The following is a 12,067-nucleotide window of genomic DNA, read 5'->3' as shown; positions in this document are numbered from 1 at the left end:
TCTAAATCCGCGGCGTTAGCAATCACCTTACCTGAAACAACGACCTCGCAGCTTAGGTCTCGGTTTCGGTTTCAATGGGCCTCGAACCACATCAAATATTTAGGGACCCTGCTCACACCTGACCTCGCACAGTTGTATGACGTCAATTTTGCACCTATGCTCCTCCTCATTAGTCAAGACCTCACCCGATGGCATGGTCTGTTCCTGACTTGGTTCGGGAGATGTAATTCCATCAAAATGACCATCCTCCCGAAACTGCTATTCCTAATGCAGGCTCTGCCCATACAACTCCCGCGGGGTTCTTCCTCAAACTACGTTGTTTGTTTACTATGTTCGTGTGGTCGGGTCATCCGCCGCGTATAGGACATAAGATCCTCACGCTGCCTAAACGACACGGTGGGGTAGGTCTCCCTGACGTCCTCATGTATTATCGGGCAATTCAGCTGGCCCGAGTCGTAGATTGGACGTGCAACCAAGAGAGCAAACAATGGGTACAAATGGAACTAGGGGAGTCTAGGATACCCATAGAGGGATTGCCTTGGCTCACGGCGCCATTACCCCTGGCCTCACACCCTACCATTGGGGCGACCCTGAGATCGGTGAGGGAGTCATTCAGGGTGACATCCCTCTCCCCATTCCCATCCCCTATGACTCCGGTGCTGAGGGGACTCCGCACTGCTAACAAGTTCCGAATGATGGATATCCTCCAGGGGGGGACCATCCTTTCCCACCAGGCCATATGCGCACTGACAGCTCCTCCTTTGTCAGGTTGGACGGCAATGCAACTGAGGCACTTTCTGCAGGCGATCCCGCAGTCAGCAGTCCCCATTCGGGACCTTACACCCTTCAAAACCATGTGTAGGCAGGGCCTCCCGGTGCGACACACCATTGCTGTCATATACGGGATGCTCTCTATACCCCCCCAGGACTACTGCCCTCCATACATCAGGAAATGGGAGGCTGAGTTGGGGCAGATGTTCACGGAGGAGCAACGGGAAAAAATTCTAGTCCTGGTACATAAGGCATCCATCGCTAATCAGTTCCAGGAACAGGGCTACAAAATCTTGGCCAGATGGTATAGGGTCCCAACACTCCTACACAAAATGAATCCCCTGGTACCCTCCAATTGCTGGAGATGTGATCATATACAGGGGAACATGGCCCACATCTTCTGGTTTTGCCCAAAGATCAGACCCTTTTGGGATGCGGTGAGGGAAATCATGACACAACTCACCATGGCGGACCCGGGGGACCAGCCTGCTACATACCTTCTACACATGACGGGCACTGCTGTCACCAAATACAAATGCTCACTCTCCATCCACATGCTCTCGGCCGCCAAGGCCTGTATCCCCTTACTCTGGAGGCGACCAACCCCTCCAACTCTGCGTCTCTGGTTCGATAAAATTAATGACATCTACCGTATGGAAGATCTCACAGCGTCTATCCACAACACAGAGGAATGGTTTGGCGCGACCTGGGGTCCTTGGCTCCACTTCAGATATACAGATACCTACCAGAGGGTCATGACAGACCAGGCTCCTGACGGTGGTGCTGGGCCGTGAGGAGGGGAAGTGGTGACCTACCCTTACTTTTACCTTCACTACTGCTCCTATCTTTTAATCTTTGTCTTTCCTCCTTCCTCTATCTCCGATCTCGGAGTACCCTGTCCACAGCGTCCTTTCTCCAGTGCCCCCAAGGTCTAAGCTCTTGATAGGCTAGCCGAAAATGTTTCCATCCAAGCTACGGTAATGGGCCCGGAGATGCAATCATACACCACGAATACGTACTATGTTGCATATGTTTGTCAGGGATTTGAGTACCATAGTGTGGTGGATGATACCAATGAGGTTATGCTTATATATGATACAATGATAGTGTGATACCCGCTACGGGTTTTATGTAGAGAAATCTACTCCCGTTGGGAGTTTTGCTCCATTTCTGTACAATGAATGTGTCATAACATATATGAGGACATGCATGTGATGTCTCAGTTTATTGTTCTGTTCTGTGTTGGGCGGTTGCCCTATATGTCCAATGGAATGTATTTTCTATCTGATCTACAATAAAGAATTTAAAAAAAAAAAAATAATCTGTATCTTCTAAAAAATAAAAACACACAAAAAAACAACATGCAGAATATGTTTATACCTATTCTGTAAATATATGGAGTATTGTAAAAAAAAAAAAAAAGAAACTTGCGGAGATCTAACTAAGGCTAGCCGGGTAAAATGTTGGCCTATTCACAAGAATCATCCAAAACTCTTACAGTGGGTTTCCCTACTGGCTTGGAAGAAGCTGACTACTTTGACTTTTGTTAAACGGCCCAACATATTTGGCTGGAGAGTGACCAGCAGTTGCAGTCACTGTTTATGTATTGTGACAGCAGTGGGGGCAAGCTGTTAGAATGCAATAGCTGCAGATGGAGATTCTTCCAACCACCCTGTTTAGAGTTGGAGGAATCTGACTGAAAAAAATAAATATTAGTGTATGGCCAGATTAAGTCCTAAATATGTAAATAAGTACCCATAGCAAACCAAACAAACCCAAGAACACTTTGTAAGCATGAGTCATGGCTTCTATCTGGGAAGATCAAATAAGGGAGTTATGTGGATTCTAGCTTCCCAGCATCTCTAGGACATGTGTTTTTTTTTTTTTTTTTTTTTGTGAAGTGCTGCAGATCATATTCTTGTTATATACATAGAACCATCTAATGGAGAGTCACAACCGTAGTGAACAAAAAGGACTGTTGGAATAAGTACGCTACATTTCAAAAAGGCTAACTTTATTAAGCTGCACTCTAGTGTATAATATTCAATGGGATCTAATAGTCTTCACAAAGAATACAGTAAAGAAGTGTGAGTGTTTCAAGGTTTTAAACAATTGTATTTAGTGCAAAAGGCAAATTAATCAAAAAAATATGTCTTTTAAAACATATAAAATCAGAAGAAACCCTTGTCATCTTCTACAAGCTACAAGGAATGCATTTAGGGTACTAAAAATATTGATGCGAAATACGGATTAGGAGGGGCTCCTTTGGGTGAATCTGTGATGGAAAAAGATTTGGGGGTCCTTGTAGATCACAGACTTAGCAATAGAATGCCATGTCAATTATCAGCTAACATGGAAACAAAATACTCTCTTTTATTTAAAAAAAAAAGGCATATACTGTATTCAAAAGCTAAATTCTCAATTCTACTTCTTTATAAAACACTGGTTCAGCCTCATCTTAAATATGCAGTTCAGTTTTAGTCACCAATCCACAGGAAGGATGTGCTTGGACTAGGAAGAGTTCATAGAAGGGCAACAAAATTAGTAAGGGGTTTGGAGGACCTCAGTTATGAGGGATGATTACAAAGATTACAATTACTCACTCTAGACAAGAGGTGCTTAAGGGGGAATATATTTACAATGTATAAATATATCAAAAGGTGATTATATAAACTGTGATTAAAAAAAAAACATTTGATCTCTTCCACCTGTCAGCATTACATACAGACTCATGGGAACGTTTTATTTCGATAGGAGGTTGATCCAGGCATTTATCTGATTGCCAGTTTGGGGTCAGGAAGTTATTCTTTTTTTTACATTTTACAGCAAATTGGCTTATGGCTATAGGGGTTGATTTTTTACTACTTCTAAATCAAAACAATAAAACCCACACAGAGGTTGGACTTGATGAACCTGTTTTTGTTTTACCTTTATCAAATATGCAACAAATGGAAGGTTGTATCTCCATTTGTATGACCCAGAGCTGTCTGTAGTCAGGTAGAAGAGGGGGAGCCACAAAAGATGTTTGCATTTTTGCACCATCTCAAGCACATTGACATGGTAGTTACCTCCAAAAAACTGCTGTAGGATCCAGTTTAGATAACACTGCTTCCATATTTTTAAATACTTACCCAGTGGCCACAACAGCAAAAGCATTCTTTGCTCTTTCGTAAAATGAAAATCTTTCCACTTTTTTAAGGGGAGCCTGTAAGATAAAAATGTTGCCAGATTTACAGACCACTTCTTGAAAAGAGATGTCTTGCCAACAAGGAACAGTAAAGTGAAGCACTTTCTATTGAAATCCATGTAGCCCTACTGTGCAATATGCCTGAACACTCTAATGAGGGTGATGGGCACCTTTCTGCAATTCCATCTTCCTGCTCTTTGGCCGGCTAATGACTACCTTGAGCTTACTTTATCTGGTAGGTCTCCTCTTGGTACTTCCGCAAAAGAGATGTATTCAGCATTTGTCTAGAGTTCAACTAGACAACCGACTCAGAAGCAGGGGGAACTAGCATCTCTTTACTGGGCTTAGCATGGGAGAGAGAAAAAAAAAGCAGCTTGTAATAAAAGACGCAGCATAAGTTGTATTTTCCTTTTTACTGCGCACATCCTTCTTACTCTGCTCTGAGTTGTGAAATCCTCCAATGGCTTTTCCGAATTTTCAGCTATTCTAAGCACTCAAGACTTTCCCCCCATGGCAGATATTTTCTGTTCTCTAATCTTAAGGGCAGTCTCGAGAGTAATAGGTGCCTCGAGAGTAATAGGATATTCCCTTGTAGTGGCTGTCAACCTAGCACATACCCATGAGTGACTATACTATGAACTCCCTAGAAAGCTATGACATTACCCTTCCACTGCAAGTCTGATTTAACTTTTAGCTGGCATGTGGCAACTCAGTATAAAGTGTCTATGTGCGGTCAGTGGTGTGAGCTCCCCTCTGGGAGAGTCCAAACATTGCCCAGTCTTCACCAAAGATCACCTGAAGGTAATGGGGACCTCTTTGTGATATTTGCAGGATGCAGTCCTTGGTTTGCCACATTGGAGGCAGCTGACAAGTACACAAAGCTATATACCAAATCATCTAGCAAGGTGTAGTGCAAAAACTCTCAGAGATCAGAGCAAACGATGTAAACACACACCCATATCAGGTACTGTAGAAAGTGAAGGCAAGTGACCAAGTCCTTACAAATGCATTATTTTTAAGGAATGCAGAAACAACTACTGACTGCTTTTATATGTGTATTAACTCATATAATGCAAAAGTCCAGTAATTTTATGCCCTATACTTTGATTTGAGAAAAAGGGAAATCTATTTATATACTGGATGGGTAAAAGAACAAGGCAGCAAAGTTTGTCAAGTTAAGGCTTCAGTCTCAAGCAGTATAGACCAATAAAGGTATCTTTATCTGTTGTCGTAAGGGTGACACCACATACGTTGAGAGTTGGTTCCATACCTCACATCCAGCTTTGCACAGCAGTCTCTTGTACTCATCCCACACTGGTACCGTCAGGCCTTTCTCTTTATCACTGTCCACAAGGTCCATTACAGCTGCCTGCCAGCAAAAATGAATATCAAGTGAAGGAGACCCAAAATCTAAAACACAATCTAATTTAAGAAATTTTCTGAAGAAAGAATTGATGCAGACTGACCATTATTAGCTCAATTCCACCCCCAATTTGATAGGCAATGTAACACACAGACAGATGTGGTGGAAAAACCTATTTTAACCTTAATAGCTGAGTGAATAAGAGGAGAAACACACACTTCCTCACTCTCTCCAAGTAGAAACAAGAACATATGCAGAGTGGCCAAGGGATGTACTTTCTTTCTACAATGGGTTTTCTTATTTGCGGTAGTGCAATCAGGGCAAGATTTCCCGCTAGGCAACGTAGACATCTGCCTACAGACGCCCTTTACAGAGGGGCACTGTCTGCCTGTATTATATTTTTTTTTTCAGTCCTCCCAGCCTGAACAGGGCCACGCAACCTCGGGAAAGACAGGGAGGGGCGGGGGCTTGGGGTCTTGAGTGTGGGTTTATTATCCCTCACAGATCCAGGTGACAGACGCCAGACCTCTGCCCATGTCATTTGTGCGATATGCATATGCACGGCTTCAAATCTCTCTGCCTACAGGCTCCTGAGAAGTAAATCTGGCTCTGAGCGCAAAAGCATAACTGGACAGTTAAAGACTGAAAAATGTAGCTTGATCTGTTGAATCTCAATTTCTGCTGAGGTACACAGATAATAGATGTCCAATAGAACACCTTTGGCTTGAGGTAGAATGGATGTTCCATAGCATGAATGTGCAGCTGAAAATCTGCACAAAGTGCATAAAGAAATCATGTCACAATGGACCAGAACCTGGAAGGAATGTTTGTGGAATGAGAGATGCATTCCATGGAGAATGAAGGCTGTTCTAAAAGCAAAGAGTCCATACCCAGTGTTAGCATAGTGTTCCTCATAAATTATTTATTGAGTGTAAATATTCACATACACATCAATGTGCAAACTTATAAACTAATAAAAATCAGTAAAAGTAATTAAAACCTCTATAACGTCACTGTTATATTTCTATATTGTATATTATTGCTATTATATATTTATATTTACAGGGGTGCGGAATTCCTATCGCCCAACGCAAGGGACATGTAGTTCCTGGTGCCAGGCGAGTGTTTTTTTCCTATATTTAGCCCTGCTTCGGGCAAGCAGGGCTAAATGTATAGTGAGGGAGCCGTTTTGAACAGCCACCTAGATCACTTGAAAGCATGCCTGTTACAGCAATAAATCTAAATAAAGACAGCGGAGCTGTCTGTCCCCAGGTCCGCCACCCTCCCCGCATGAACACTGAGACAGGAGAGCTGTACTCGCAGCCTTCATGTCTCAGCTGTCACATGAGATCTAGCATAATGGTGTGCTTTGAAATCCTGCAATGTAAGTGGCAGGTGCCATATAGAGAGCCTGTCACCTCCAAGTGCTATCACACAGCACAAAATGTTTTCTTTTTTTTTTCTGACAAAATAAAATGTCAACTTCCCTTAAATATGTTTTTCTCTTTCAGTTCCGATTCCTGTTTTATTGTTTTGCTTCTTTTTCTATTTCTGACAGAATAAAAATCTTAACTTCATTGAAAGCAGTGGCGGATTCGGGGGGTATCGTGCGTCTCTAGAGACGCTCGATCGCTTGCATTAGCAGCTGTCACTGCAGTTGCCGCTCCCAAGATCCGCTGTGCCCGATGCGGTCGGGGTCGGCACGGCTCTGTGACAGGAGAGCAAAGGGAGATCAGTATACGGTCTTCCTTTGATCTCCTCTCAGTCCCCGAATTAAGGAAGTGATGTATATTACATCACTTCCTGCATTCAGTGTCACTCTCCAGTTACAGAAGCTGATGAAGCCGATCTCTGCTTCATCAGCTTCTATGGGGGTCCCTAGGTGACATAAGGGGTCTTGGAGACCCCTGATGTCTCCATAAAGAGGACCTGTCATGTAAATTGGCTATTACAAAGTGGGATCCTTAGCCACCCATGTAATAGCAATAAAGTTGTGTGTAAAAAAAAAAAAAAGTAATACAAAAATTAAAGAATCATAAAAAAAGCACACAAAAAATTTAAAAAGAAAACAATTTTCTTTAAGTCCCCGCCCCCCACATACACACGCAGATATGAGTCGACGATTGCACCTATTGTGCCGCACATGTTACATATCGCCGCAAGCGTCGGAGTGAGAGCAATCATTTTAGGGCCATTAATCACTGATAACACTAAACTGATGAGCAGTAAAAGCGTTTATGGGCGTTTTTTGCGATTTTGCGGGCGCGCACAATTTTAAGGCTTGACAGGTTTGGTGTCTATTTACCCGATGAGATCACGACTTTTATGTTTTGCCAAAAATATGGGTAAGAATAGATGTTTTATAATATAACATAGGGAAACCTTGTTTTGTTTTTTTACATTTACGGTACCTTTTTCATTATATAGTATAAAAAATAACACCCCTTCCCCCCATGGTGATTATACACCTCCAAAAGAAACCTCTATCTGTCCCCAAAAAATATTAACATAAATTGTCCCGTGTGCCCCCCCATTCCCCTGAGAAGCGGCCGCTGCAGCCACGATCTCCTGTCAGCTCTGCCATTGCAAGTGACAAGTTACCTCCGCACTCTGCGTTACAATACTGACTTCCACACTGCGTCACATTACTGACCTCCGCACTGCGTTACATTACTGACCTCCACACTCTGCGTTTATTATTCCCCCCCCCGAGACTAGACTCTGGATCCGCCCCTGATTGAAAGTCTGTTGTGCTCCACTGATGCCACACACAGGCATTAAAAACAACTAAAGCTCAATTTTTAAAAAACAAAAATAAAAGGCAATAGGAATTCCACACCCCTGTAAAAATAAATATACATTATTCATGGTCTTGTTCATGGTTTGTTCCTTTCAATTTCCAACTTACCTTATAACATTTATCAGATTATATGTCTCTGGGTTCACATAGTGATCTTGCATGCACTGCATCTTGATGTTGGTCAGATTGAGAGGATCATAGTTAGATTCTCTATGGGGTTCAGGTCAGGCAAGTTTGCTGGCCAATCAAGCACAGTAATCACATGGTCATTGAACCAGGTTTTTGTGCTTTTGGCAGTGTGGGCAGGTGCCAAGTCCTGCTGGAAAATGAAGTCAGCATCCCCATAGAGCTAGTCTGCGGAAAGAAGCATGAAGTGCTCCAAAATCTCCTGGTAGACGGCTGCGTTGACCCTGGACTTAATGAAGCACAGTGGACCAACACCAGCAGATGACATGGCTCCCCAAATCAACACAGACTGTGGAAACTTCACACTGGACTTCAAGCATCTTGCAGTGTGTGCCTCTCAATTCTTCCTCCATACTCTGGGTCCTTGGTTTCCAAATGAGATGCAACATTTGCTCTCATCAGAAAAGAGGACTTTGGACCACTGAGCAACAGACCAGGTCCGTTTGTCTTTAGCCCAGGTAAGACGCTTCTGATGTTGTTTGTTGTTCAGGAGTGGCTTGACAAGAGGAATACGACATTTGAAGCCCATGTCCAGGATCCGTCTGTGGGTGGTGGCTCTTGACTCCAGCCTCAGTCCACTCCTTGTGAAAGTCCCCAACACCTTTTTCTTCCACATAACTTTCTATTAATGTGCTTTGATACAGCACTTTGGGAACATCCAACTTCTTTTGCAATTACCTTTTGAGGCTTTCCCTCCTTAAGGTGGCCATACACTTTACAACCATCGCAAGACCTTAGTCTTGCGATGGTTGTAAAGTACTTAAAAAAACGTACGATCTGCCCATCTTGGACAGGCAGATCGTACTTGCGATCATCGCAAGCCCGCCCCCTTGAGGGGCGGGCTTGCGATGACTGCAATGAGGGGCGGGCTTGCAAGGACGGCAAACGGGCAGTGTGTGCGTGCGCACACCGGCCCGTTCGTCAGTTGTCGAACCAGCAGGCCACTCACTCGCCTAGAATCGTATGATTCCTGGCGGGTTTTCCAGCCTGCTTGTTCGATGGAAGACGATGGAAGACGTGCGACCGTACAGTAATGAGTCTATCTCATATATTAGTTTCACCTTTTAAGTTGCATTAGTGAAATAAATGAACTTTTGCATGATATTCTAATTATTCGAGTTTCACCTGTATGTTATAGAACATGCTTCTCTATCAAAGATCTACTCGTGTATGGCAACCTTTAGACACTGTGTCCAGTAGGTTATTCTGTATTCAAATACCAGGATCTGCTAAAAGAAGTATTCAGTCTAACTTGTTAACCTAAAACTATTAGTAATTAAAAATTATTAAATAAATAAAACTTTAGGGGTTGTTCTTTGTGCTGAGATCTCATCATGACAAATCTCAGCATAAACAAGAAAAAAAACAAAAAGAAAAGCCCTGAACTTGTAATGCTGTACAGCAAACACTGTAGCTGTGGTAATGTATAATGTTTAGTTTTGCCTAATCTGAATTTTTTGTAATTCACAGCAACTATAATCCAGAGAATAGCTCACAGCATTAGATGTGCATCTAATCAAGCCCAGCCAATAGTAATAAATCTCCCATCATACATTAAGGATTCGAACCAGCTGATTGATGCCCTGAATAATTATACGTGGAGCTCCACGTACCTTTGGCTTTCACTGGATGTCTGCTCTCTTTATACCTCTATCCCACATCACATAGGTCTCACAGCCCTTAATTATCATTTAACCCAGCTCACAGACATGAACCCCAAACAGGCACAGTTTATACTAAACAGTATTAAGTTCACGCTGGAACATAACTATTTCAAACATCTGGATGATTATTATCTACAAGTACAGGGCACGGCGATGGGAACTAATTATGCCCCTAGCTATGCCAATTTAACTATGGGCTACTGGGAAGACCTCTACATCTGGCACAATAACCCTTTTTTGTCCCATATTGTTTTTTATGGCCGTTACATAGATGGCATTATTATCATCTGGGATGGCGACCATAGTGCCATCACTTCATTTGTACAATACTGCAATATTAACAATTTTGGACTTTCTTTCACCCATGTTGCAGATCCTGATATATTAATATTTTTAGACCTGGAACTTTACCATGATGGCCAAGGGAAGATTCTTACCAGAAACTACTTTAAACCCACAAGTGGGAATTCCTACCTCCACAAATATAGCTGCCATCATGAAAAATGGAAAACAAACATTCCCAAAAGTCAATTCTGCAGACTTAGAAAGAATTGTACACTGCAGAGTGAGTACATCTCACAAAGTGAAGTCTTTAAAAAAAGATTTGTACAGAAAGGTTACCCTATAGACCAGATAGAGGATGCTTTTAGTCAGTTCCTTGACCCATCTTCATCCACTTAGCCCCTTCGGGAAATTAATCCACATAGTAATACCGGCCCTAGATTCATAACAAAATATAACACTCAGCATGGGCACATCAAAAGAATCCTTAAAAAGAATTGCACTAGCTAGTTGGACTGAACTTTATATAACAGGGAATCAATGTAATGGTAAAGAATCGATGGTAAAGAATCAATATGATAGCACTTACATGTGAGTCCAGGGATCAGGAGATGGACGGCCTGTGCGGAGGATCGGGACCCTCGTGGTGCCTGTCTGAATCCAGTTGGTGTGCTGACTGAGGAGGTTCATCCACCGGAGAGGAATGCTGTGAACGGAGAGAGGTGACTCTGTCCGCAGTGCCACTGAGAGGATGTCGGCTCCGGGCAGTGTGGGGGAGAACCAGGGGGGACCCAACGGTATCGAATCTGTATCTTCTAACTTAACTTTTTTTTTCTCTTCTAACTTTACTTTATTTACAAAAAAATTAATTTTTACACTTTTTATCTCTCTCCTACAACATAATATTTTAATAATTTTTATAATTTTTATTGTGTATAATAAAGGAACTTTTAAATCATATCACCACCTTTTATTAAAGTACCATTTTTAATGCACAAATAAAGCAGCTTTCATTAACCCCTTCGTGACTGACGACATACAGTGTACGTCGCCAGCATCGGGGCTGTTTAAACAGACTCCCGGCGACTTTTGCCGCCGGGACTCTATTTAAACTTGTAGAGCCGACTGTCGGCTTTACAACAGAAGCGATCCTGGTGACTTACCTGTCGCCAGATCAGCCTTACCAGTGGCTTACTACCACCATTTTATTCTATAGGGTCTTGGCATTCAGAAAATATATAATGTTGGGGGGTTTTACGTCATTTTCAGGCCTAAAATGTGGAATATAACATGGGTGCAAAAATTGGAAAAAGGGCCTCAGTCATGAAGGGGTTAAAATTCCAATTTTCATTGTACAAATTCGCCTTTTTTCTCTTTCTTTACAACAATAATAAGATAAAGTGAGTTCTTTCTATTGTCTTCTCCCTTTCCCAACAGTTTAACATGACTGCAGTGTATACCAAGCTCCCAAATACATGCCAGTGTCCAGTAGCCCTGCTCGTAATGTCGAACCGCGGGAGTAATAGCTCCGCCCACCTGTCACTTTTTAAAACCGGTGGATTCCCGCCATTGCCTTATCGTTCCATTTGAGCTTGAAAAAGAGGTGAATACCTCGAAACGCGTCGCTCTTGCTCTTCTCCACCTAAAGCACCCCCATCCCCTCACTGATCCGACCACCCTGCGCCTTTCAGCTGCTTTTACGTACCGACTCTCGCACACTGTCCTCAGCTGACATGACAAAGACCGAGCACCTGCATTCACAGCTGCGGCCACAGCAGCCCAGCCTGCACTCGATACCGTTGGGTCCCCCTTGG

General features: G+C 42.8%; 1 protein-coding gene across 2 annotated transcripts in view; it reads right to left on the bottom strand.

The window, feature by feature from the left end:
- The window catches only part of FUOM (fucose mutarotase), a 31,983-nt gene that overhangs the window by 11,747 nt on the left and 8,169 nt on the right, over positions 1-12,067 (bottom strand). The window contains exons 4-5 of one of the 2 annotated variants that reach the window (XM_018564106.1): positions 5,229-5,327; positions 3,903-3,976 (exon numbers count right to left, since the gene is read on the bottom strand). In XM_018564106.1, coding sequence (XP_018419608.1) covers positions 3,903-3,976; positions 5,229-5,327 — 173 coding nt within the window. Of the gene's footprint in view, positions 1-3,898; positions 3,977-5,228; positions 5,328-12,067 lie in introns of those variants that run through there. The other variant, XM_018564107.1, reaches the window with a different exon arrangement.

The sequence above is a fragment of the Nanorana parkeri genome, unplaced genomic scaffold, assembly GCF_000935625.1.
Source record: "Nanorana parkeri isolate BGI_ZX_2015 unplaced genomic scaffold, ASM93562v1 scaffold725, whole genome shotgun sequence".
Lineage (NCBI taxonomy): Eukaryota > Metazoa > Chordata > Amphibia > Anura > Dicroglossidae > Nanorana > Nanorana parkeri.
This window is presented reverse-complemented; position numbering and strand designations above follow the sequence as displayed.